General features: G+C 41.7%; 1 protein-coding gene and 1 long non-coding RNA gene across 2 annotated transcripts; one reads left to right on the top strand and one right to left on the bottom strand.

The window, feature by feature from the left end:
• Positions 1–4,367: 4,367 nt before the first annotated feature.
• Positions 4,368–8,615, bottom strand: LOC128779540 (uncharacterized). Its single transcript, XR_008425570.1, has 3 exons — positions 8,486–8,615; positions 7,096–7,291; positions 4,368–4,568 (listed from the first exon to the last, which is right to left on the bottom strand). It is a non-coding gene; the product is annotated as an uncharacterized lncRNA (long non-coding RNA).
• On the top strand, positions 8,577–26,549 carry IFNGR1 (interferon gamma receptor 1). The gene is made up of 7 exons (XM_053914008.2): positions 8,577–8,710; positions 16,249–16,363; positions 17,269–17,432; positions 18,988–19,151; positions 21,053–21,233; positions 23,859–23,986; positions 25,402–26,549. Exons 1-7 carry the CDS (start codon positions 8,629–8,631, stop codon positions 25,966–25,968), a joined length of 1,401 nt encoding a protein of 466 aa, XP_053769983.1. The 5' UTR covers positions 8,577–8,628; the 3' UTR covers positions 25,969–26,549.
• The last annotated feature ends 1,092 nt before the right edge of the window (positions 26,550–27,641 follow it).

Raw genomic sequence — 27,641 nt, 5'->3', positions numbered from 1 at the left:
GTTGGTCAAACATGTTCTGGACATTTCCGTGAGGGTGTTTTTCGATGAGATTTACATTTAAATTGTCAGCCTTTGTGTAAAGCAAAACCCTTGATGGCTATGCAGCAGGGGAGGGCTGGGGTAGACAGGACAAGAGACAGCCACAATGGTCAGAGCAGATCCTCACACTTTCCTAGGCTTGGTCAGAAAGAGCCAGCTATCATCGTAGTCTTTTACATCACCAGTTACACTTGTGAAACACTAAGCATCATAGTATAAGTCAGGATTCCTCATAGAACAGAACCAATAGCATGTGGAGCCGGGGGGTGGGGGGGCGGCCCTTGAGGGGTAAAAGAGAGAGATTGGTTTTAAGGAATTGGCTCACGTGACTGTGGATTCTGGCAAGCCTAAAACCTGCAGGGCAGCCGGCAACCTGGAGATCCAAGGAAGAGTCAATGTTCAGTTCCAGTCCAAAGGCTGTCTGCTGGTAGAATTCCGTCTTGTAGCCGGAGGTCAGTCATTGTTCTGTTAAGACTCTCAACTGATTGAATGCAGCTCCAATAATGGCCTGGCCCTGCTACCTATCATGGGTCCTCCAGCACCTGTGTAAGGCTCCTGACCATTCTATGGCACACCCAGCAAGTCTCTAATATTGTGTGATCATCCAAGGCTTGTTTGTTTTCATGCACTCTGATGAGTCCAGTGGTTTCACCTACCACCAGCTGCCAGGCTCAGCTTCAGCCTCTCTAAATAGTGAAAGTTAACGGTAGGAAGGTCAAGTGGAGTGGGCTTGCATATAGAGTGTGCTGGGAGTGAGAGCAAAGAGGAGAAAACTGTTACCAGATGATGCTGAAAAAAGAGAAATACTGGCTATGATTTCTAAAGCACTTCCTCTGTGCCAGGCACTGCATTATACTCACACACACTCACTGAATTCTCACATCTGCCCTATGAGGTGAGTATGACTATTATCCACATTCACAGATCAGAAAAGTGAGGCACACAGAGGTATGAGAACTTATCCAAAGTCACAAAGCTATTAAATGATGGGGTTGGGATTTGAACCTAGGCAGTCTGGTTTCCCATACCCTCAGTTAACTCCTGTATTCTCTGGCAAAGAAACTAGGTATATGCATAATTAGGAAAGGACATCCTTTATGAGATTCTGTTGGAGACACACTGAACAATTTTGCATTCCTGAATGCCACGTTTTTTCCTGTGTTTTCATTATAACCATTCCTCTTCTTTTGATGCAATTTAAGAAATTATGCTAATGTTTTGACTTAGGTCATTATTAACTTATTCTTCCCTCTTTTGGCCTAAGGGACAGTGTTGGCTTCATTATATCTTTATTTCAATAAGCAAGCTCCTTTATAGATATAGGGAACAGACCTATAGATATAGGGAACAGACCAGTGAAGAGTAGGCAAAATTGGTAAAGGGGTCAAATGTGCAAACTTCTGGTTAAAATAAATAAATCATAGGGGTATAAAGTACAGCATCCTGGCTATAGTTAATAATACTATATTGAATATTTGAAAATTGCTAAGAGAGTAGACCTGAAAAGTTTCATCACAAGAAAAAAGACTTGTACCTATATATGGGGATGGATGTTAATTAAATTTATTATGGTGACCATTTCACAATATATACCAATATTGAATTTTCACGTTGTACACCTGAAACTAATTTATTGTTATATATCGGTTATACCTCAGTTTTTTTTTAAAGCAAGCTCTTCTACCAGACTGCTGATGTACTTGACTAAGGAATGTGGAGTGGGGGTGCATAGCTTGTAGGTTTGTGGGTGCAGGAGCTATAAAAGGCAAAAATGGGGGAAATGCAAGTGATGATGCTGACAGATTTGTTACTTACAATCACTGAAATCTAAGGTAGTAAGCATTTTGGGGGGTCAGAGATAACCATTTCTTATTCATCTAGAGAGAAAGACATGCTGTTAAATTTTTTGTTTTCTTTCCTTCACCACCACTTGGTGGTTGCTAGGAGCCCAAGGTGAGAGTTCAAACTGGTTTCAGGATTTAGCTGTAAATAATTTTCTCATTATTACTCATCTCTTCAAATAGGACTGACCACTCTCTGCTGTGTTCTTACCAAAGCTGGCAAAATTTCTATTGCAGGACAAAGGTATAATGCCATTTTTAGCCTCAGAGTAAATTCCTTCGGAGAGAGAATTATAGCTTATTTTCTTCAAATTGCTGTGGTGGTGGGGATCTAGCAAATGATGATACACAACTAATGTTTATATGCTTACTCATCAAGCATGGGGTTAAGCACTGTTCACAGTCATCTCATTAACCTTCACAAAGATCCTGTGCAGTACATATTATTCTATCTCTACTCACAGGCAATGAAGTGGAGGCACAGAAAAGCTAAGTAACTTCCCCAAGGTTACAATTAATAGTGGTGGACACATTGAGCCCAGGTGGCCCAGCTCCGGAAGCTTCCTGCTTGGTTATTGCACTGTGCTGTCTCTCCCATGAAGGGTCTGGGGATGGACTGCCTAAAGGACAGACTATCTTGCTCAGTCCTAACCACTAGCTAGGATCCTGTAACAAGATTAACACACGTATCCATGACACCTTTGCACGTAGGTAAAATTTTTCTCTACATAATTTGGAATAGCGTCTTAGTCCGTTCAGGCTGCTCTAACAGAATACCATAGTCTCGGTGGCTTATAAACAACAGAAATTTATTTCTTATAGTTCTGGAGGCTGGGAAGTCCAAGATCAAGGCACCGGCAGGTTCAGTGTCTGGTGAGGGCCCACTTCCTGGTTTGCAGAGCGCCATCTTCTTCTCACTGTGTCCTCACAGGGTCTAGGGGCAGGGAGCTCTCTGGGGTCTCTTTTATAAGGGCTTTAACCCCATTTTTGAGGGCTTCACCCTGATGACCTAATAACCTCTCAAAGGCCCCAGACGCAAATACCATAACTGTGGGAATTAGCACTTATATGAATTTTGGGAGATACATTCAGTTCATAGCAAGTAGTAAAAATTATCTTTTCATTTTGATTTCTACTCTGAAAAATCATGTTATAAATTCTTCATTCACACACTTAATATATTTCAATTCTCTTTAAGTTAACTTTAATAAAGGATGATGTGAGGTAGTGGTCCTAAACTCAAATGCCTACAGGAACCAAGAAGGTAGCATAAATTAAGCAGCAAGTGTGGTACTCAAGACAGTGGGCCTCTGGTTCAGCTGGGGAACTGTGGGCTGTAGAGAAAATTTTCATTTCTGTACAGTTAAATTTTCTGAGCAAATTTTACTGACATTTGGGATCTAAGCTAAAAGAACAACCATGGACTGAATTTATAAGTGACTACCGGATAGGAATTCCAGAGAGATTTACCTCCCCAGACCTGCATGTGTGTGTGTGTGTGTGTGTGTGTGTGTGTGTGTTTTATGTTGAGGAGAAATGAAGACACTCACTCCACTCCATCCCGGGACAATGGAGGCATTTCCTGGGATATAAAGCTGGATACTCAAGTCTTATCTTCCCTCTGCAGAAATATATTTATAGCCCAAAGGGTAAGAGCCCAGGATCCTTTTCTTTTTGCACCTGCCTGCAGATTACAGATTTGTGTACTTAAATGTTGAACGAAGATCAAGATGGAGAGAAGCCTTAAGCTGAAGCCTTATGAACCAGTGCAGTTCTAGGTTCTCAAAGGAGGACTCTGAGTATGGAAAAAGCAGCAAGAGGGCCCTGGGCATTGGGGTGGTGAAGGAAAGCCCTTAGACGAAGAGGAAGAAGCCCTCAGAGAGGAAGTGTGAGCTACTGAGGACAAACTGCCTGCTTCTCCACGTTGCTTAGTTCTTTTTTTAGCAACAAGTTTCTCTAGACCAGTGTTTTATGTGATATTGAGAAGTGTTTTCTAAACAAACATGGTAGCAGTCCTTTATGAGACTGAGGACCCGTGGCTAGAACTTATTAGCTGGGCTCCTTTAGTTGCAAGGACAGAGACACTCAGATTACCTCTAGTGACAAGTGAGTCTGGTGAAGCTGTGTGGGAAAGTCAGAAGAGGAAACAGTCACCAGTGAGCTGGTCCTCTGGGGCTGCAGTGAGGGAACAGTGCTCAGGATACACAAAGTGGTACGAAGTTTCTGGCCACAGCTGCAGCTTCAAGGCCTGGGCCACTTGTTTTCTCCTCAACAGGGATCTTCTTTGTTTACCATCCTAGTGCTCTACTTTCTGTCCTTGAGTTGGTGGTTTCTTCTTTTCTCTTTTCCCCCTTCCCCCCAGCCATCTTCCCTTCCACTGTGGTTTACATCCCAGTTCTCTGAAAGAGAATTTAGTTAGATTGGCCTGGCACCAAGTGAGAAAAATTTCAGCTCAATTAATGGAAAACCAAACTGGCTGTGGCTTAAATCAATAAGACTTTATTTTTTGTTCTATAACAATAGTCTAGCACCTACTGGTCGTTGCAGACATTGGTTCAGTTACTCAAGGCTAAAATCAACACCTCAGGCTTATCCTTCTGTTCTTCCACTTAGCTGTTGATTTTTTTATCCTCAATCATGTTGCCTCCTGGCTGCAAGACAGCTGCTGCGGATCCAGGCGGCACGTGTCTACATTGAAGGCAGGAAGATAGGAGAAGGGTCAAGGCCAGCAAGCTTTCCGATTGCATCTGTTGCACGTGCAAGCCTGCATGCAGGAAGACTCCTGCTTAGGTCTCATTCACTGGAACTGTGTCATATGACTATGCTTAACTGCTGTGAATATTGGGAAAGTGAGTATGGAGCGTTTAGAGCCTCTATAGTAGGAAGACCGCAAGGTACAAAGACATTGAGAAAGGTTATTAGTGGTCACCTAGTTGAAAATGTCTGTCACAGCCACTCTCTTGTATGCAGCATCTATCTTTGGCAGTGCTCAAAGATAAGCCATCTACTAGAAGACTTTTTGCAAAATGTTGAACACTTACTCAATATTAATGGAATGATTAGACACTTGTCTAGGTGCAGTTGTTCTCTTTGGGTAATGCTGACCACAATTTCAGTACTTACATATTTGTGATTGATAGTAAGTGCTACGGCAAAAACAGAGCTAAGAAAGGGGCAGTGTGGAGGCATGGGCAGAGTGAGACTAGAGGGCATAGAGAGAGTGAGAGGGGAGTATTGGTTATAATTTATAGAACATCAGAATTTAGAACTAAATGCCACAGACTTTTCAATCTGCCTCTTTTAAAGGGAAACCGGCAGACATTTCTGCTCTAGTGAAGAGGGGAAGGAAATGCACAGCGCCAGGAGACTAAAGTATACAGTTTTCGTGCACACCCAATCCTGTTCCCATTCACATGGCCTTTCAGCTTCCTTCCTCTGGGCTGTGTTGAGTGTGGACTACAAACCGCAGCCTTGCTCCAGAGCAGCACTTCAGGGTTGCACTGCTCTGGAGTTATCCACCCCATACTCCACATTGGTTTTTAAAAGCTCACCAGAGGATATAGTAGGACCAACTTATACTTGGATATTCTTTAGCCATTAGGCACTGGGTTTTTACCAAGGAAACTGGCACTGCTCATTTGCCTTCTGTGTAGCTATATAAGATCTATATATTGAATTTTTAAATATATTTTACTAATCGTCCTTCTACCTCTCTTACTAGCTTGTGACCCCCCTTACCCTCCCCCCTCAGCTTTATCCAGGCCAATTCTCCCTTATCCTTCTCCTCATGACATAATTGTAACTGCCTTAGGAAAGAATTTTCTTAAAACTTAGACTAAGCTAAGTCTCTGTCTATGCTATTGTAAATCCATTGCTCTGCTTGATAACGATGACCACAATTTCAGTAATTATTTGTGTAATAGTTTGATTAATGCTTGTTTAATCCCGCAGTAGACTGTAAGTTCCAGGAGGGCAGGGGCCTGTCTCGCTCAGGTCTGTATCTCAGTGTGTAGCAATGTTGGACAAACACACAGTGGCACCCAATAATATTTAGTGAATTAATAAACATCTTTAGTCTACAAGTGACTAGCACAGTGCCTCAAAAGGATATTCTGCTGTGGTAGATGCCGATTCTGAAGCTCTGCCCAGATCCCCCTTCAGAAATAGAAGACTTAGCCTCCCAGTTCCCCATTGCTGGCAGAAACCCTCAGCTCTCAGCACTCTTTGGAGAATGCCTCAGTTAAAAAAAGAAAAATGGACAGCCCCAAATTATGTCCACTCCCAGGAGTGATTTGCAGCCAATGTCTGATCAATGCTGGCAGTTGAAGGCCCAGCTAGTCATAGCAACTCAAGATACCTCTAAAAGGCCATTGCAGACCCAAGGGCCTCTGAAGCCTTTGCTGCGATGACAGTTCAGCTTCTGCCTCTGCCCAGTCCTGTCTCCTCCGCCTCTTTTTCAAGAGGCTGACCCAAAGAGCATACATGGGCATGTCTTGTGTCCTAATCTACCCCCAGACTCTGCTTCCTGGGTAACCCAACCTGTGGCAGCTGCTACAAAAATGTTTACTGAACTGAACCAAGTATTATGTTCCGGCCTACTCCATAAACTCCTAAACAGCAAAGATCAGTCCTTATTTATCCGTGCATCCTTACAGTGACTAGAAAGTGCCGTTCCTATAGTGAGCGCTATGGTGCCCCCCAAATTCACGTATTGAAATTCTAACTCTGGAAGGTGATGGTATTAGGAGGTTGGGCCTTTGGAAGGTGCTTAAATCATGAGTGGGACTTAGTGTCCTTATTAAAGAGGTTCCAGAGAGATCCCTTCCTCTTCCATCATGTGACGTTACAACAAGAAGTCTGCTACCTAGAAGACAGCCCTCAGTGGTCCATGATGACACCCTGATCTCGGACTTCTAGCCTCCAAAACTGTGAGAAATAAAATTCTGTTTTTCCTAAGCCACCCAATCCGTGACATATTGTTATAGCAGCCTGAATGCACTAAGATAGTGGCATCATAAACACATCAAGCAAAATATTCCCCCAAATTTTGACTAAATGGAGCCAAAGTCTTCCTATTCAAACTGTGGCCCTAGAACCAGTGACGTTGATAACCCCAAGTATCTTGTTAGAAACGTAGTGTCCCAAGCCCCAACCCGAATCAGACGTACTGAATCCAAATCTGCATTTTAACAAGACCCCCGCCCAGATGGTTCACCTGTACATTGAAGTTGGAGAAGTGCTGAGCTCAGAAATTTATTAATAGAAATAAAATGATCCAGCTAAAAATTCCTCTCAAGTTCGTGCAGTACTTTCATATGGTTTTCCTCTCTAAAATTTCGCTTAACGCTGGTGTATCATGCATTCTTTCATCCAACAAATACTGAGTGCCAACGGTTTCAGTCCTATGGAGCCTGAGAAAATAAATATCAATATGCATGTTGTAGACTGTAGGGGAAGGTGCTACATGCCATGATAAAATTAGTAAGGCAGTATAAAAAGAAAGGAAGGTGGTCTGTACTTTCAAATTTTTGCAAAAGAGGGTGGTAAGCAGAGACTTGAAGCAGGTGAGGTAGTTAGCTTTATGCACATTCACTGTGGCTGCACAGGAATGGGAGAGATGGGGAATAACAGCATATGTGAAAGTGGGCAGATCTCAGGAGAAGCTACTGAATAAATAGCTATTTGATATTTAATTGCTATAAAGGTAATACAGGCTGTTTCCCGACTCCGCCTACCCCCACCCCCCGGGAATAATGTAGATTTTGGCCAAGCCAAATTGACTCGGTCTGTGGAAGTTTGCACAATCATTTCACAGTGAAGCTTCAGGTTCCTCAAATACAAATGCAGGGATTAGAGAAGGCACTTAAGCCCTTTCTGTTGTAAACTCCCAGGTTCCCAGATGCGTTGATGGCTAAATCTAATAGAGTAAAATGATTGTGGCAGGGTTGTGGCCTAGAGCAAAGTTCTGCAACCCAAGGATACTGAGGAAATAGGAAGTAGAAGCCCGGGAGGTGGTGCCAAGACGAAAAAAACCTTTGGACCCACGTTCCGCACAAACCCGTCATCCCTGGAAGCTGGCCTCGCCTTGCCTTCTGGTTCTATTCACCCGCCCACTACCGCTTCCCAGACCGAGCTGCCCCGCCCCGCCCCGCCCCGCCTCCCTCCGCCCCGCCCCGCCTCCCTCCGCCCCGCCCCGCCTCCCTCCGCCCCGCCCCGCCTCCCTCCGCCCCGCCCCGCCTCCCTCCGCCCCGCCCCGCCTCCCTCCGCCCCGCCCCGCCTCCCTCCGCCCCGCCCCGCCTCCCTCCGCCCCGCCCCGCCTCCCTCCGCCCCGCCCCGCCTCCCTCCGCCCCGCCTCCCTCCGCCCCGCCCCGCCCCGCCTCCCTCCGCCCCGCCCCGGCCCCGCCTCCCTCCGCCCCCCCCCGCCCCGCCTCCCTCCGCCCCCCCGCCCCGCCTCCCTCCGCCCCCCCCCGCCCCGCCTCCCTCCGCCCCCCCCGCCCCGCCTCCCTCCGCCCCCCCCGCCCCGCCTCCCTCCGCCCCCCCCCGCCTCCCTCCGCCCCCCCCCCCCCCACTGGCCTGCTGGGTCTAGTCCCGCCTCCCATCCTGACCTAGGCTTCACTGTCCATCCGCTGCCAGGCTCGGAGGGGCTCTCTGGTAGTCGGCGGCGGAAGTGACGTGTAGCCCAGGCGCAGGCCCGCGCCGGGGGACCACCGCCGCCGCGCTGGGCGGCTCCCGGAGTGTCGGGAGCAGTATGGCGTTGCTTCTGTTCGTCCTCGTTACTCAAGTCGCGAGCTTGGCTGAGATGAGCGCCGCGGATCCGAAGCTGTCCTCGGGTACTGTCTCGTGCGGCGGGGCCGCGGCTGGATGGGGCCGGAGGGGGCGGGGAGGGGAGAGAGGAAGCCTCCCTCTCCGGGAACGCCCGCCTGGCGGGGCCGCACCCGCTCTGGCCCCGTTCGCAGACGCTCGGGGGCGTCGAGCCCTAAGGTGGCGGCTGCCGGGTGGGCGACTCTGGGTCTCCGCGGTTTGCACTCCTCGGTTCCCTCTCATTCTTGTAGAAGCAACAAAACAGGACTCTCAATTCTTCAGTTCTTCTCATTTATGTTTAATGTGTGGGTTTCTTGGTCAGCATTTGTAAACTGTGGCGACAGGTCTTGACTTAATATTATACTCTTAGGGGGAACCCAGAATCCTCAGGGATGGGGCGAAGTTGTTCTTTGGCCAGCTGAGAGTTAGGTGGCAGTCACTGGCCATCCTCGTCTGCGAGTGGTGCAGTGCGAGCCAGACAAGGCAGGTGGTAAGTCTCCGCGTAGCTTAGTCCTTGGAAGCAGTTTATTTCTGCCTGCCTATTGAGATTTCCCAGGAAACAGATGCTGAGAATACGCTTTTCTAAAGCTCTGTGTAATGGTGATTCGGACCTCTAATAAAATCAGTAAACCCTTCGTCAAGAGGGATAAACCTAAATTATCAGACACTCCGTTAGTCTTGAGTGCCTCTTCGGTGTCCACAGCTAACACTCCCCCGCAAGGGGTCGGGGGGCCCAACCTCCATCATCCTTGGCAGACTGGGTCTGAAGCTCTGTATTAGGACTTACTCCGTGCGCCCCTTACTGTTGGGTGTCTCGCATCCATAGCCAGCTCTCCTTGGGCTTGTTCTTTAAAAGTCAAGCAACCATGTAGTCATAGTCTTTGGGGAAGGCATTGTACCAGGTGTTGGGAATACAAAAATGGGAGTTGCTTAGTTTCTGTTTTCAAGGATCATGAGTATTTAGCTAACAGTTAAGTGCTAGGCACTGTTCTCCTCATCTCATTTTCAAGGCAACCCTATAAAGAAGACGCTGTTGGTATCTCCGTTTATGGATGAGAAATCGAGGCACTGAAAAGTCTACCCAACTTGTGGAGTCTCCTCCCTGGTACTCAGTGGAGAGCCTGGCAGTTGGGCTCCAGGCTCCAAGTTCTTAACTACTCTGCAAACTGCCATTGACAGGTCAAGTTAGTCATCCACAAGGGTAGCTGTAGTACATAAGGGCTTGAACATATGGGTACCTGGCTCCGACCAGGGGAGTCAGAGAAGATGACCCCAGAGTTGGAACTGGAGGTTACAGAGAGGCTTCTCCTGCAGAGAAGGAGGTGTGAAACAGCATGTTGAATTGGTGGAACATTAAGCATTTTATTGAAGAAAATGTGTGTGAGGTGGAGAGGTAGGATCCAGTTAATGAAGTGCCTTGTCATGGTCACATGTAACAACAAGGGGTAGAAACACAGCTTTGCCTGACTTAGGCAAAAAGAGGAATTGATCAGCTCAGAGATTCTCAGCAAGAAGTAAACAGAAAGGTGGAGATGCCAGCTGGGCTTCGGAAAGCTGAGCCAGGAAGTCGAACTGCCAAGACTCTCCCATTTCTTATTACTGACCCTCAGCATTGACAACTTTCCCTAGTTGGCAGCAGTCGTGGCTGTTGACAGCTTTTGGGTTTTGACATTTTGCAGCTTCTTCCATCATAACAAAATCCCAAGTGAATTTTGCCCAGCTTGGGTCAGGTGCCAACTTACTCGGGAAGTACATTGTGTCAGAGGATGGCAGTAGGGGAGTTCCTAGAAGAAAAGGAATGTTTCCAGAAGAAGTACAAGTGCTGAACTAACAAAAGAATATGCTCAGCATACCTTGCTCCAGTCGGTGGGCAGCCATTGGATTATTTTAGGAGGAGAAATGAGTTTGTGCAGGATTAGATATGCCACTTAGAAAAACCATTTATCTGGTAAAAGAGTTTGGGGGTAGAATGAAAGGAGGGAGTCCAGTTGGTAGCTGCTTAAGCCTGGGGGGAGTCGATTAGAGGTGGCAGTTGAAATGCAGAGGACAGTTGGACGAACGTGTAGAAGGCTGAGTCAGCAGAACTCGGTGACTGGATATGGAAAAGAGGAAAAGCATGACTCGGGTTCCTGGCAGAGTGTTAAACCAACTGTCAGGCCCTCCCTTCAGAGTACAGCGCCCTCCTGAGCATGGTACCTCTTGTAGCTGCACAGTTTCAACATTCTTGAAGCAGGCCCTGGGAGTAGAATTGCCTGCCGGTCCCCCATGAAAAGATCTGCTGTAGCCTTCTGGACGTCAGCATTTCGTAAACACAGCTGTTGGAAACACCCGTTTCTCAGTGCATTTCCAGTACAGTTTATCAAGTGCATTTCTCTAGGTTTTGTTGTGTTCTGTCTGCTTTTAAAGTTAGTTTAAAATGCAAAATCTTCAGAGTAAAGGAGGGAAACCCACAGGGACAACCTGCTTCTGCCTCTCAGTTAGCTTCCCTGACTCCTCCGTGCCTGGAACTTAATACACCCTCTGTGTGTTAACTCTTATTAGTGCTGAGTTTGACTGCGTGTTTGGAGGATCATCTTAGATGAGGGAACCTGGTACGAAGAGGGAAACAGGCAAAGGTTTATAGCCAGAGTGTGAAAAATCCAAATGGTTGGAAATATATTACAATTATGGTCTTTTGTTAATATTTCCTAAGTGCATTTATAGGGAAAGTAAGTCCGTGTGTGCCATCTAATAACTAGTAGTACTTCACTTTTCAGATACTTTTACATATAAAAGTAGTATATATATTTTAAGTGAATCAGTGCCCCCTAGTGGCTGCCTTCTTCCAGTTTGGTCTCCCACTGTGAGTATTATCTGAAGAACACACTGCACTTGAGCACAGATGTGGGTGGGGCTCTTAACTCACCTTCTCCACTTTTTCAGCTGTGCTTCTTTCTACCCAGTCTCTGATTTGAGGATAATGCTCTGCATGTGTTTACATTTTTCATTACTTTCTTTAGATTCTGTTTTTATTTATTTCAGAGATTCAAGATATTTAAGATAATACATTTTAATTATACTTAATGAACAAGTATTAATAATAATTTTCTTCCTCATTTTACTCTGATTCATGATTCATATGGACTTTGCAGTTTCCACATTTCAGTTCTACATAAAAAAATACTTAAAGAATTGAAGAGAAAAATAACCCATTTAAAGAGCTACCTTATAAAATTTGGCAGCACCCAGCAATAATGCAGTTGTTGTATGAACTAGATGAATAATTAATGGTTCCATTTTAATGAATGAGAATGAGAGTTGAACCAGAATTAAGTGAATTTCTGACAGGAAGAAATCAGTTTACTCATCATTTCCTTATTAAGGAACTGTCTGTTCTAAATGTACAGTCTAAGAAAATGATTTACTTTAATACACTGTTCAGATTTTTCAGTGGCCATCATTTAATTGAGATAGTACAATAAATCGGGTAAAATTACTTGAAGCAGGTGCTTGTGAAGTCATCAGAAAACAACCATCTCCAATTCCTGTTTATAAATGGAGGTTATTTCCCCCTTATTTTATTAAACTATCATAAAAATAACACTTAAGCAGCTTATTTTCACTTTTCTTTCCAATAGCAGATATATTTTAATATAATGTTTTAAAATTATATTTTATTGATCATGCTATTACAGTTATCCTGATTTTTCCCCTTTCCCCTCCTCCACCCACCCCTCCTTTAGGCATTCCCCCCACCATTGTCCATGGGTCATGTGTATAAGTTCTTGGCTACTCCATTGCCTATACTGTACTTTACATCCCCGTGGCTATTCTGTAACTACTTATTTATACTTCTTAATCCCCTTAGCTCTTCACCCATTCCCCCACAGCCCCCTCCCATCTGGCAGCCATCAAAACACTCTCTGTATCCATGATTTTATCTTTGTTCTTCTTGTTTGCTTAGTTTGTTTTTTAGATTCAGTTGTTGATAGATTTGTATTTTTTGCCATTGTTCACAGTTTTGATCTTCTTTTTCTTTTCTTAATTAAACATCAATGAAAGTTTACGTATTGTCAAGACTTTAGATAACTTTTCTAAGCTTTTGTTTTGTCATTGGTAAAAAACATGTATAATAATATTATTTCCCTCATAGGATGGCTGTGTGCTTAACTGAGATGATGCATAAAAAAGTCAAGCACTTCCCTTGTCACGTAGGAACTTTTAAAATGTGCGTCATTATTTTAACATGTATTTTAAAGTATTATTTAGTTATATTTGAGAAATTGTGTTGAAAAGAAACCTCATCCAAATCAATAGGAGAAATTTAAAATAGGCTCAGCAGCTAACTCGTTCTTCTTCCTTTTCCTTCCATAGATTAAAAAGGCCTATTTTATTTTTTCAGTTCCTAAGTTATTTCTCAACTTATAATGACTTAGTCCAAATTAGTCTTGAGAAATGACTACTGCCAGAGACCAGGGTTTGTCACTTCCGGTTAGAATTCATTGGCATGCCAAGCAGACCCAAGTAGGTGAAGTTGAATAAACAGGCAGGAATGAAATCCTGGGTTCAGGTCAGGAGAGTGGATGAGCAGGTGTTTATTGGGTAAGCCCTCATTTGGCCGGTGGTTTCAGTGAAAGATCTGGGGGATTTTAGTTAATTACAAGTTCAGTATAACCCACTATCCCATATGCCCATCTCTTTAAAAAAGACAGAGAGAAAAGAAACAAAGTATTTCATTCACATCTGTTGCATCATATCTGGGCCCCATATTTTAAAAGATTGAATGAGTGATAAAACCAGAATAGGTCCCCAAACAGACAGGAATAAGAGAAGACTGCGGGGATACTGTGGTACTTGACCCAGCTGGGGAACTGTTACATAGAAGGTGAGGTAGACTTGAAGGACTTTAGGTGTCCCCCTCACTCAGAGCCCTAGTTCTGAAACTTGTACAAGAAAATAATGTGGGGGTGTGATGTGCAACACGATGGCTAACATTGCTCTCTGTACCAAACATTTGTTAAGAAAGAGAAGAGGTCCAAGAAGTTCTCATCACAAGGAAAACAACATTTGGTTTTGCTTTTCCTTCTTGTAGCTACATGAGGTAATGGGTGTTAACTGGACTTACTGTGGTTATCATTTTTCTGTGCATTTAAGTCAAGTCATGCCGTATGTCTTAAACATTGCTGTATGTCCGTATATCCCAATAAAACAGAGAGAAAAAAATAAAAAGAGAAGAAATTGGGAAGCATTAAGAAAAATAGCCATTTTATCAACATTATAAAACCATTCAGGAGGTAGATTGTGAAAAATATATATTCTGAGAAAAGTGCAGTAGTCTTTATTTGATATTTTTTACTTTTTTTCATCTGGATTTCTCATGCCCTTTCTCTGTTTGCACTGTAAGAAGAAATCTTTGTGAAAATACCTATGGCCCTGCATCTTCAGTTTGGGGGTGTTGGATTTTTTTATCTGAGAGTTACTCGTTCAGGAAGGGTCTGGATGCTTTAACTTGGAGCATTCACTTTTGAGTTGTGTCAAGTGACTTCAAAGCCACAAAAACAATTTACTCACTGGCCCCTTTACTCTGGCCCTTTCACATCTTTTTACTGCTGTTTGTCCTTCCCATAGAAAGGTTGGTAAGTAGATTGGGGAATGTCGTACTCTGTCTATAGAGTACAAGGAGGGACCCAAAAAAACCTCAGAATTTATTTGTAAAAAATTGTGTACTTATTCGTACATGTTTAAACTTCAGTCACCTTTGAAGTACTCTCCATTTGGTGCAATACATATATCGAGACTTCTTTCCACTGCTCAAAACAGTTCTTGAATTCATCGATTTTGATGCCTTTCAGTGCTTCTACTGTTTTTTGTTTCACCTCTTCCACATCAGCAAAATGTTTCCCCGTGAGGACTTTTTTCATCTAGGGAAACAAAAGAGTCACTCCAGGAGATACGGGGAAGATCGGGTGAATAGGAAGGGTGGGGCACCAGGGTTATGCCATTTTTGCTCAAAAATTGCTGAACACTCAGCACAGTGTGGGCAGGTACACTTGTAAATCACCCATCACGAAATGGGCAAATGTGTTGAAAGAGTCTTCAAAATAAAGTTACCGAAGCCAAGCGCAGCCTCTCACAACAGCGCCAGCTGGTACACTGATACGGATAAGTTCCTAGAATACTCACCTGGTGGGGGAAGCCTGTACTACAAGGGGCCCGCCCTCCAGAAGATAATTCTGGTTTTTGGTTTTTGTATATGTGTGAAATTAACACCTTACTTGACAGATGAGGAAATCTGAAATGACTAGTAGTATAGCAGAAAAGAACACAGATTTCTTAATGCCTCACCAGGGAATATTTTTCTTGTTAGAACCAGTCCACTTGATACAAACCTGAGTAATCGTCATTAACATTGCTTTAAAAAGTACACTCGTAGCTCTCAGAATTTCTGAGGAGGATGATAAGTTACGTTAGGAAGCCACTGAACCTCAGCCACATTGCCATTCATTTATTTACTTTAATTGGATAAGTAAATCATGTTTAGTAGAGTTTTCCATTTTGTGTCTATGTTACCAACTGTATCTAATACCTGCATGTTTATTCATATCAAAAGGAAGGAAGGGAGGAGAAGCAGAAGGGGAAAGGGAGGAGATGTGTGTATGTATGCATTTTTCCTAGGATTGGTGAACAATAACCTTTTACACTGACCAGGGGGAAATGGCTACTTTTAATGACTAGATTACAGTTTTGGTAATGTCTGATGAAAATATGTTCAAGTGACTTAATATGGTTCACATCTTACTAACCAAAGTTTTCTGAAATTGTTTAAAAGAGCATAGGCAATAAGAAATACTGGATTTGTTTTTTTAAAAGCTCTGCACACCCAGAGAGCAAAATGTTGATGAAATCGGAAGGGCCAGTGGCTCCTTCAGTCCGTCTTTAGGAGTCCGTCTTGTGCTGTAGAGAAGGTACTGAGGGTGTTTAATGGAACTGGGTCCAGGGTTGAGAGCGCGGGCGGTGGTATTTTAGAGTGAAATTGGCCATCCCTGGTGTAGCCAGTTCTTCTCTAGACACAAATACAATCTGTGGTGTCATACATAGAAAATTCTAGTGATTAAGAGGATTATTATTATAATAGGCAGTGCATTTATACATGAACAATGGTGTGGGGATTGCCTGAGGGAGTTGGGGGTGTTGGGTGGAAGGGAGTAAAGGGGGAAAATTGGGACAACTGTAATAGCATAGTCAATAAAATATAAAAAAGGAAGAAAAAGCTTCTCAATGGACTTTGCAAAAAAACAAACAAACAAACTCCTAAAAGGTAGGAATTTATTATCTCACGTTATATTTGTGTTTCTCTTATACTACAGTATTGCTTCAGTAATTTAAAATGAATCAGAATTTTTCTATACCTTTTTCAAAAAAAAAATTAGAAATCTCCCAGTTTAAATATTTTTATTATTCTGATGAATCCTACTTTTTTTTTTAAAAAATGAATTTTTATATTTGGTTAACATGGCTTCTTACAAGTTTGCTAATGTTAATGTTAATTTCTTACTATTGTTTATTTAACTTTTTGAATCTCTTACAGTGCCTATGCCAACCAATGTTACTATCGAGGCCTATGACTTAAATACTTCTGTGCATTGGGATTACCCAGCCATACCGCAGACACCAGTTTTTATTGTAGAGGTTAAAACCTACGAGTGAGTATTACTCTTCTGTCCCTTTTATTCTGTTTTTGTATAGGTCCTTGCACATTCCATAATTCTCTGGGATCCCTTCCAGTATCCTTCCTTCTCATGTGGCAGAACTTCCTGAACTGCTTGTAGATTTTCAGAAGCGCTCACCAAGGATGTAAATCAGTTCTTCTCAGAATGCTTCCTGCCCCTTAGTTCTTGCTGTCAGAATTGAAGTAGACAAGTATCACTAACTTACCAGATTTTAAGGTACAATAAATAAAGGTTACAGTTCTGTATTAAAAATAATGCCATCTTACTTCCTATGTAGTATATACTAACTGTTGAGTAAAAAGACAGAAATTTCAAAAAAAAATTTTGACAAGCGTCACGAGTCTTCACGATGTGTTGGGTTCTGTGATTAAGTAATGATGTATGTTCATGGAAACTACAGTTTAAAGAGCAGATTTTTTTACGACTCACCCAAGGACATTTTTTTCTTTGCTCTTAGAGAGAGAAATGCTGATGTGAGAGAGAAACATTGATTGGCTGCCCTCTTGTACGTGCACCCTGACTGGGGACCAAACCCCCAACCTTGATAGCGCCCTGATCAGGCATTGAACCTTTGACCTTTTGCTTTATGGGACAAAGCTCCAACCAAATCAGCCGGCCAGGGCTAAAGAGCAGGTTTTTTAAAATTACATGCGGAATGTGGTTGTACAGAACTTGTAATTTGAATTGAGCTTCTTTATTGTAAAGAAATTTGTAGTACTTCTAACCAAACAGTAAGGGTTTCCTTCCTACTCTGTCTAGCTTCTCCGTCCTATTCTTATTTAGCTCTTTCTACCAGCTCCTTGCTGGGAATGAAAAGCAAAGCATAGACAGAGATGTGTTTCTTTATGTTTGTGTTTCTTTATTCCTCTTCATTTTAGGCGGGGAACATGGAGTACTGCTTGCAGTACCTCTCATCATCAATGTAACATCTTTTCCATGATTGGTGATCCAATAAATTCTGCCTGGGCCAGAGTTAAAGCCAGGGTTGGACAAGAAGAATCGGCCTTTGCAGAGTCAAAAGAATTTATTTTATGCAGACAATGTGAGTAGAATGTATACACATCTAAATTTAAAATTTGAGAGTACTTGCACATGTCTTCTATATATTTTTGCTTTTATTAGCAATTGCTAAAAATCATTACAATGCCCAAGAAACATTTGGAGCAATTTAGGGAATTTGCATTTTCCTCTTTTCCCATGCCCCCCAAAATAGGGCTGAGGTACCCATCACTTTGCCCCTGTTAAACGATTACATTTCCACTCCATGTAAATATGCGGATCAGTGCTGTCAAACTAGACTCTGCACTGCCCTTCCGCTCCGCTCCCTGTTTCTCTGTCATGCTTTTCTAAATTACATTCACTGAGGACTTTGGCAGATGCTCTTATCTTTCCTCTCTACCTTAAATCCTCAGGGCCTGTGGGGACTTTAATACCAACTTCATACATTCAGAAAATACCAGAATTCTGTAATCTCTTCAATCCCGGTAATTTTAAGCTCTTCATGCTTCCAGCATCCCATTGCCATAGTATACCCAATCTTTACCATCACTTCAAGCTCCAGAATCTTCAGTGCCAATTCCTCTTTTCTGACTAGCAATCCTACCTCATAGCTCTTACATATACCCTCATTCCTGGGGAAAGAAGCCCGTAGTCTTTCAGTGCTGTGCCTTCCAGCTTCACTTCTGTCCTCGTCCAGCTTCATGCTTCATCACTTCAACCACTACCTCCTTCTGCTCCTGCTGTTCAGACTGTGCCTATTTGGTCTCTTCCACAGCCCTTCCTGTACTTGCCCTTGAAATAGTCTTATTCCCCAAGGTCACGCTTTTGTCATCGGTTAACTACACCCTTTGTATGTCATGCTTTCCCCACACAGATTTGTTAAAGGCATACTCTGTGCCAGAATATAATCTAGACCCTGAGGATACATTAGTGAGTAAAAACAGACTTTGCTGGCGCACAGTAGGTATACAGTAAATATGTAAAGAGCAGTTAAATGGTTCGCCAACAAAGTCCCAAAGACACATAATAAATATTTGTTGAATGAATGAATATCTAAGTCTGATTTTCACAATACAAAATCGAATGCATTTAGCGAGCTTTTATAGAGCCTTCACGCCAAACATTCATAGGTGCTGGAGATACAAAGCGTTTCTTTGAAGATTTAAAGATAACTAAAATGCCTTTTCAGAAACATTTCTTAGAAGACTACTTTTTAAAAATCTACAGAACCAAAATGAAGGAAAAATAATTTAATAGAGCTTCTAGTGTGTCAAGGTTCGTTTTTTGTTTTGTTTTGTTTTTTTACCAAGATTCATGACCAGCTATCTTTCTGTAGGATTTAAAAAGATTTTAAACTGTTAAAGAGGAGTTTATATTAGATGAGAAGACTTCTTGACTGAGAAGATACAGTAAACATTTCTTTATTAAGGATACTTAGAATATCTTCCAGATCTTTTTTGAATGGTTTAAATGTGGTGCTGCTTTAGAACAGCAACAAAAGGAGTGGGTGATTGATGTTGGTCATTTTATAAAATGTACTATAAAGTTCCAGGGCCAACTAATTCTACTTCTTTTTTGTCTCCTCCCGCCCCCACCAGGGAAAATTGGACCACCTAAACTGAGCACCCGAAAAAGGGGAGACCAAATCATTGTTGATATATTGCACCCTTTAGCTTTTGAACAAGAGCTGGAAGACGTATATGATGGAGAACATTGTGCCACATTCACGTACAATGTGTATGTGAGAGTGAATGGAACTCTGGTATGTGTTTTCGTTTCATCTTTTTCACAGGGGAAATTTTTCTCTCATTAGCACAAATTGTTTATGTAGTGTAAGAAAGGCAAATGCTTGTGAGTAGTCAGGCGAGACTTACAGGTCTTAGGTTTCAGTAAGAAAAATGAAGTGATGTACATAAGGGCCGTTGACTGGAATTGGTGGTGTAGTTAATCACTAACACTGCCCAGGTGAGCACCTTTAAGTTTTTTCTTTGCCTCATATAACAGCATAGCCCTAATCTAGGATATTAACCTGGATATTTTCATTTCTTAACTGGTAGGCTGAGGATAATTTTAACCTTCCTCATTGGTAGTAATACAAAATCATGTAGCTCTAATTGGAGTCAGTGTTTTTGAGAGAAAGAGCTAATGGTAGTGCTGTGGGCATATCATTACATGCTGGCACTGGTTTTGCAGACCACACTTTTATTAGAATGATTCTGTTCCATCCATTTGCCACGGTGCTGCCTTTCCTTTATCTAAGGATATCTTCCAAGCACGTGCTGTGTGCCTTCTGGGCACCAGGAGCGAGCAGCGACGAATACAAACAACACTCCAGTGATAAGTGCTGTGGAGGAAAAAGCAGGGAAGAGAGTTGGGCAGTGGGGTTAGGGGCACAGGGATTTTCTGGCAGAGTAGGGTGGCAGAGCAGACCTCCCCTGCTGGACGAGGCATGACTGGAGCTAGGGCTGGCGGAGGTGAGGGGTGAGCTCCCTGGGTGATGATGAGGAGAGTGTTTTGGGCAAAAGGCCTGGCAAAGGGGCACTGGGCACGTGCAGGGAGCAGCAGGGCTCCACCGAGTGTGGAAGCAGATGCACTCAGGGCACTGGAGGGGTTTGACTTTTATTCTAAGTGAGTTGTTGCTTTGTACCTCTGGAAAATTTTAAGCAGAAGAGTGACATCTCATTCAGGTTTTAAAACGTCACTTTGATAGCCAGCAGCGTTGTTTCTAAAGTGCATCTCTAACCACATTACATCCCTGCTTAAAACCTTTTAACAAATCTCCATCACCTACAAAATAATACCTAAATTCTCCTTCCTGGTATGGCCTGCAAGGCCTTCGTGATTGGCTTCTTGCATCCTTACCAGCAACCCCATCTCCCCATTTCTTCCAGCTTTTATTTGCATTCATGCTTTGGTGAACCACTTGCTGTTCTTAGTTCCCTGTAAGTAATGTGCTCTTCCGTAGAATGTCCTTCTTCACCACCTTCGGCAGATTTTTACTCATTCAGTATTCAGCCGGAGTATCAGCTCCCCTTTGACTTCTTTTCTGATGCAGTGCACTGTTTCCTTTGCTACGGTCTGGTTATGCCTTGTTCCGTTAAGTTGCCCTCTTGCACTCGGTACTCCTTCACATTCCTTTCTTATCTCTTCTGCACCGTATGGTAAGTTGAGGTCAGGTACCACTGTTGTGCCTTTGAGTTTTCAGGCCCTGGCACAGGTGACCCACGCACTTGGGCTGGGTGAATGAGCACCAACTCCCAGACTGCTTCAATCCCTTCCTCATATTACTGCCCCGAGATTCTATAGCCTTTGCATAATACCTTCATTATTCTTCCTATAAGATGCTTTTATCTCTCACCAGCTAAGTTTTTAGCACCATGGAAGTAGGACTAATGAATATTTGTTGACTTAACTGACGGTAAACATTCCTGCTATTTGTGTTTAAAATTTATAATCCCCATTAAGAACATTTCGATGAACTCATAGCAACATGCTATGTTGAAGTAACAGACTGACTTACTGTTAGATACCAACACTGTTTTCCGACTTGCTCAACATTCATCACATGGATGTTTTCCCTGTGTTTGGGCAACATAAATACAGTGACTGTTTTTCCAGATTAAAAGGAGTCGTGTGTTTTCGTTGTTTCCTTTTTCCACACAGCTCATCCTGAAGGAAGATGACTGCAATGGGACTTGGTGCTACTTAGCTGTCCCAGTGTCCTTACTTACTCCTGAGTACTGTGTTTCAGCAGAAGGGGTCTCCGAGGTGGAGCTATGGCCCTTGAAAACTGAAAAGTCCAAAGAACTTTGTGTCTCCGTTATTGGTCATAACAGCGTAGACGGTAAGTTCTTACCATTTTTGCCTAAATATAGGGAGTGATAACTAACATAGGATAGTGTGAAAAAAGGAAATTTTCAATTTCAGTAATCTCTGCCTTTCTTACTGGTTTTAGAGAGAGAGGAAGAGAGTGAGAGAGAGAGAAGCATCAGTGTGAGAGAGAAACATCAATTGGTTGCTTCCTGTGTGCGCCTCCACCAAAGATGGAACCTGCAACCTAGATATACACCCTGACCGGGAATTGAACCCGCAGCCTTTTGGTGTACGGAAAGATGCTCCAACCAGCTGAGCCACCCAGCCAGGGCATAATCTCTGCTCTTTTAAAAATAGTTCCATTCCTCAGAGCATTTCAGAATTGCAAATAAGGCTATTTGTCAGTCATTAAAAGATACAAAATAACCAATTTAGAAAGCCATGTGATAACCTTTTCATACAAGAAAGATAAAGTAATAAACACATAAAACTGTACATAAATGTCTGTATTTCAGGATTATGCATATAAGTCAATTTATTCAATATATAGAAAGATGGTATATATTCAAGATACAATATATATTCATGTATGTTCTATATGAGCACAGTAAGTTTAAAAACTGAATAGTGGGAATGTCAATGGTTTAAAATTCTGTGACATGTGAACTGCACGAGCATTAGAAATTAATATTAAAAAATAAATACAGCCCTGACTGGTGCGGGTTGGTTGTTGTCCCCAACACGGAAGGGTGGCCGGTTTGATTCCCTTCTGGGCACATGCCTGGGGGCATGTGAGAGGCATCAGATTACAATGTTTCTCTCCCTTTCTCCCTGATTCCTCTCTCCAAAAAAATAAATAAAATCTTTAAAAAAGTAAATATAGATCAGTTTAAATAATGGATTATGGGTCATTTTTATAACATTTTAAAATAATTATTTTATTTCATCCTTTCTTTGCGCGTGGTTGGATGTATGCAATAGCAGGACTTTGGAACTGTCGTCCTCAAGTGGCAGGCGCCATGACAAAAATTTGGGCCTTTTTGACATTTTGAAATTTAAATATTCATTACAGATAGTTTATAGAATATAAAAAGCCAGAAGAAAACAAAGTTATCTGTAGTTCTACCATCAAAATGAATACTTAGTTCTCATAGTTTGGTGGGCTTTTTCCATCCAGTTTTTTTCTATATAACCATGATAATATTGTATAGTATATATAATTTGGTATACTAATTTAGGCATATATTATAAATATTTTTCCATATTATTTCACATACTTTATTATTATTTTCCAATGTATGTAGAATATTTCATCATTAGATTGTATTCTACTTAATGTTCCCCAATTTTTGGGCTTTGAGATTATTTATACATTCTTCTCTATAATAAATCACGTTTTGATGACTTTGTGTATATATCTTTTTTCAATTGTTAGGATATTTTTAGAATATATTTTCTAGGTTAAAAATGTACAAAAGATTTTATGATACAAATATCTTTTTAAGAATGAAAAGCTGGGCTGAAGAATCAGACCAAACACCTAAAATGTAATACTAATAACTTTAAGGCCTTTATACAAGGATTTTAAATGGGTGACCTAAAATAATGCAGAACATTATATGCCAGTTTGCCTAATGCTATTTTAAAATATTAAATCTTAATATATAAAATTTGAAAAGAATGCAAATGACCCAGACTTAACTATTAAAAAAACGCCTGAATGATAAACTGGGCTGATACTGCAGCCACACGGCGGCACCGCTGTGGCTCGTCCCCGCCTGCCCATTCAGTGCTCCTGAGCCCAGTGCTAGTTTACTTATGTAGTTATTTTTTACCTCTTTACTGTTGTAATACTTTAATTGTCTTCACATCCCGTAACAGGTATGCTACAAGCATTCATTTAGTAGTGACTTCCAGAATTACTATTCCAAAGAAACAACTTTGGAATAGAAATTAAAGGTAATGAAAAGCCATGAAAGAAGCCAACCACCCCCATGACATGTAGAGTGCTGTTAATTTGTGAAAAACAGCACTGACCGTAAAGGCAGCCTTAGAGAAAAACACAGGGCACAGGGCAGTGGTTGTAGACGAGTGCGCTCCGGAACGAGTCTTCCGAAGGGAGAGTCGGGGGACCGTGCTCCTGTGCAGCTTCCCTGTCCGTGTCTGTGTGCGTACATCTGTGTGTCTTCCTAAGTATTGGCAGTCTTCAGTATAAAATGTAGCCAAATTCCGTGGAGTGGGACTGGGCTATTCTAAGAGTTATAGACATTTTATAGAATTATATTTTAATGATTGTAGAAATATATTTTTTAAATTCTTCTTTTGCCTCTTTGAGATAAAAACGTAACTCTGGACACCTACGTTGGCACTGTAAGGAAGTTGTTAGGGAAAAAGCTCTTTTAGCCGCATTGTGCCATGACAGCATGGTCACAGAGAGTCTAGGGTTGTGGAGCTGGGAAGAAGGTGCTGCTGTCTAGGACGGGGGCGTAATTTTTCACTCATCTCTCCTCACTTTGGTGCCGTTGCTCCATAACCCTCTGACCACGCTCCCTGATGCTGTCTATATAAAGAATTGCTCAACGACTTTATAATTACTTGATTATAGCAGTAGTCCATCTTCATTACAATTTCTGGGGTTTTTCTCTTTTTTTTTCAGATTCTGTTTGGATTCCCATTGTTGCCGCTGTCCTGCTCTTTCTGGTACTTACCCTGGTAGTTGTGTGTTGTAACATCAAGAAAATAAATCCATTTAAGAGAAAAAGCATCATGTTACCCAAGTCCTTGGTAATGTATTTAAGTATTTTTTCTTTAATTATATACACTAAAATGTTGATTTGAACATTTTTGATAGTTTCTTAAAAGTTTTTAGAAGTAAAATGATGTTTAGCAACATGTCACCGATGGAAAGTTACTTAAAACTACCACACATTCAAAACCACATACTTTTCACTACACACCAGGTACTTTTTTATGCATGCGGCAGAAGTACAGTTAGACAAGTCTGTTTAAGGAACTTAAAGTCAGGTGGGAGAAAAAGGTAAGTATTGAGTGGGTGCACAGTGTGATAGGTTCAACAAAGGAATTATATACGTCCCAACAAGGACTTTGTCCAGAGGCCATGCTGAGGGACTGATAGGAGTTTATCCAGGTACCAAGGGACAGTATGTGCTAAGGTCCAGCCTCAAGAAAGCATGGCCTTTGATAATCTGCAAATACAGAAACATTCCACTGTGGTTGGAGTATAGAAAGCAACATGGTCAAAAGTGAGATTGAAATAGAAGTTTGACATTCTAATGTCTAACATTTAAAATCCTTTGTATGATGAAAAGGACATTAGAATAGTAATAATTATAGCTTTCTGAATCAAATATGACAGGAATAATATCTGTGACATTCAAAGGTCACATTTAAATTTATTATGAACACATTACACTTAAAGTAGATAGGAACTATCAACAAGTAGTAGACAATTCACATATTATAATACTCATTCTTCCTAGTAATTAGGCACACAGCAATCTCATGTTATACTGTTTTACACTCACTGGAGAAGGAAAAATAAACCTGAGTCTCCAAGAGCAGCAGCAATTGTACGACTGGGGTATGAGGTTGAAAGGTCACACAGCCCTGGTGGGAAGATAAGCGTACAGTGGATGCATAGTGTTGTAGTTCCACAGACATGCCTCACCTTTGGACTTGGTGATTCCACTCCTAAGACTTTTTTCTGAAAGATAATTTTACAAATAAAAAGATATGTAAGAATATTTATTTCAGCATGTTCTGCAAATAGTAAAATTTGTTAACACTTTAATATCTACTGTTAGAGAAATTATTTAATCATCAGTGTAAAGCAATTATATGAACCAATAGAAATTATATCTGTGAAGGTGCGTGGTAAAAATATATGTAAGTAGCTGGACTCCCATTACAAATGTAATGTGCATACGTGGGAAAGGTAATACACAAAAATCAACGTACACTGTTGAGATAGTAACTTTAAAAAAATCATTTGTATTCTTAACCTAGTATATTTTCATTAAAAAGAAAGAAAAGGCAACCATCAGATTTTATTATATTGTTATTCTAAATGTGCCATTTAGTGGTATATTTAGTTGTCCGTTAACCCTTAGAACCATTTTTTTGAAGATGGGTACATAAGTTTAATAGCTGTTATTTTAAATCTGATTCCTCTTCCTTAGGTATCTGTGGTAAAAAATGCCTCTTCAGAGGCAAAATCTGAGTCAAAATATGTATCACCCATCACCTACGAACCAATTGTCCTTGAAAACGAGAAGGTCTGGGAAGAGCAGTGGTCTCCAGCAACAATTTCAAGCACACAGACTGAAGACGATCCAGGAAAAGCAGAACCCAAAGACCTTTCTAGTGAGACAGAAGTGGTGATCACTGAAGAAAATACTTCTGGCATGGCCCCTGGTAGCTCTCTGACCCCAGTAAGGAAAGCGGATTCTGGCCATTCAAGTAGCAGTAATCAGTCTGAACCCTGCAGCATTGCTTTAAACTCTCACCACTCCAGAAATGGTTCTGATAGTGGCGTTGTGGAGTCGGACAGCTTATCTGACTCAGAATTTCCTCCAAATAACAAAACTGAAGTAAATACAGGAGAACCGGAGCCTGTAATGCTGAGAAACGCTACCACCTCCTTTGGTTACGAGCCCCACGTGTTGGTGGATCTGCCTGTGGATGAAGGTGGTAAAGAGTCCTTGATTGGTTACAGAGTCACAGCAGGTTCCAAAGAGTTTTCATAAGATCAGCCAAGATGCGCCAACCTGAAAGGTTCTGCTTGTCCTGAACGATTTTCTGCTGTGGTTTCATGAAAAGATCATGATTTGAGAAATTGCGTCTTTGTTGATATTAACCCAGTGGAGTGCCTTGGTTTAGGTGAAAGTGTAAAGAGCGGGACCGGCACTGTCGCATTGGTCTGAAAGCTGCAGTGACTAAAGCAGACCGTGGTTGCGTGTGAACCTTTCCGTGTGCAACAGAGGGTTAGTGAGAACAGCGAGTGCTCTCTCATAATCCTGCTTCCTGTGACGGCAGTGATTCCCCAGGGCCCTTTCTAACTCTTCAGCAGACATAATGGATTTTTTTCCTTTTCTCTGCTTCTGTGGGCTTTTGTTTCTGTTTTTATTTGGAAGTTTATGTACAGTATATAGTATTTTTAAATGTTTACTTTCGGAAGAAATCCTGGAAGCTTTTCAAAATTTCATTTAAAAATCGAATTCAAACCAAAAAAAGTAATAAAAGAATATGTAAATATTGTAGAAACATGTATATAATTTTTATGGAACATTACATTTAAAGGCTTTTAAATAAAGATTTTAAAATTTTATTTTTGTATTCACTTATTCAAGCATTTAGGCAGTTAGTCAACTGCAACATTTTTAATCCATTTGCTTGTTCCCATGCATTAATCGTTTTCTAATTACTCATATCTAATCTGTAACATAGTTCTAAAAATAGCCTAATCCTTAAAAAATGGTCCTTTTATGTCTATTTCAGTATTTATCATCTAGTTTGCAGAACACTGTTCTGAGCTCTTTGGTGGGTGGGGGGGTGCGGGAAAGCGCATTTATTCCCAGACCTTGTGGGTTGAGGAATCTCTAACACAGAGATGGTGGTCAAAGCCATGGAAATGGGTGTGGGAGCCCTTGGAAGCCTCTGCTGGGAACAGGGAATTCTCCATGAGGAGCAAATAAGAACTAGTTAATGTCCATCTACACTATACAAGGAGTTCTTGGAAATGCTAAGAGGACAGTACTCTTAATTAATACTCTAAATTAATTTTAATACTCTAAAAATTTTTAATTGATACAACTTAGATGACTAAAATAAGTAAATTATGGAAAATGATTTCTCCTCAAAAGTGAAAATTAAAACGAGGTGCTCTTTTTGTCTTTCTTGAGTCGTGGCTGCGGCATTCAGTCTCTCCTGTCGTGGCATTCTTCCTTTTGTGTCCCTTTCCAAATCTCTGTAAAGACACTAGTCATCGGATTAGGGCCACGCTGATCCAGTGTGACGGAGTCTTAATTTGGTTAGCTCTACAAAGACACTATTTCCAAATAAGATCATATTTATAGGTATCAGGGATTAGGACTTCAAAATATCCTATTGGGGGGACACAATTCAATTCATAATATATTTTCACCTGAAAATTAGTTGTCCCAATAGTATTAAATCGTCCCACTTTTCTGTGCTGATTTCAAATGTCACACTTCATATGCCACATTCTCAGTACTCCTGGGACTGTGTTTACTGTTCTCTTATATCTGTATCACACTGTGTTAATTATCATAGCTTTGTACTGACATGTATTTTAACTTTTGAGGCCCTGCATTTCCCTTGCGCAGGATATAAACTGGTCGAGAGCCCGTAACTGGGTAAACGACAGCATCATGCAAGTTGCGTTAAACTTCCTCTACGT

This window comes from Desmodus rotundus, chromosome 11 (assembly GCF_022682495.2).
Source record: "Desmodus rotundus isolate HL8 chromosome 11, HLdesRot8A.1, whole genome shotgun sequence".
Lineage (NCBI taxonomy): Eukaryota > Metazoa > Chordata > Mammalia > Chiroptera > Phyllostomidae > Desmodus > Desmodus rotundus.
This window is presented reverse-complemented; position numbering and strand designations above follow the sequence as displayed.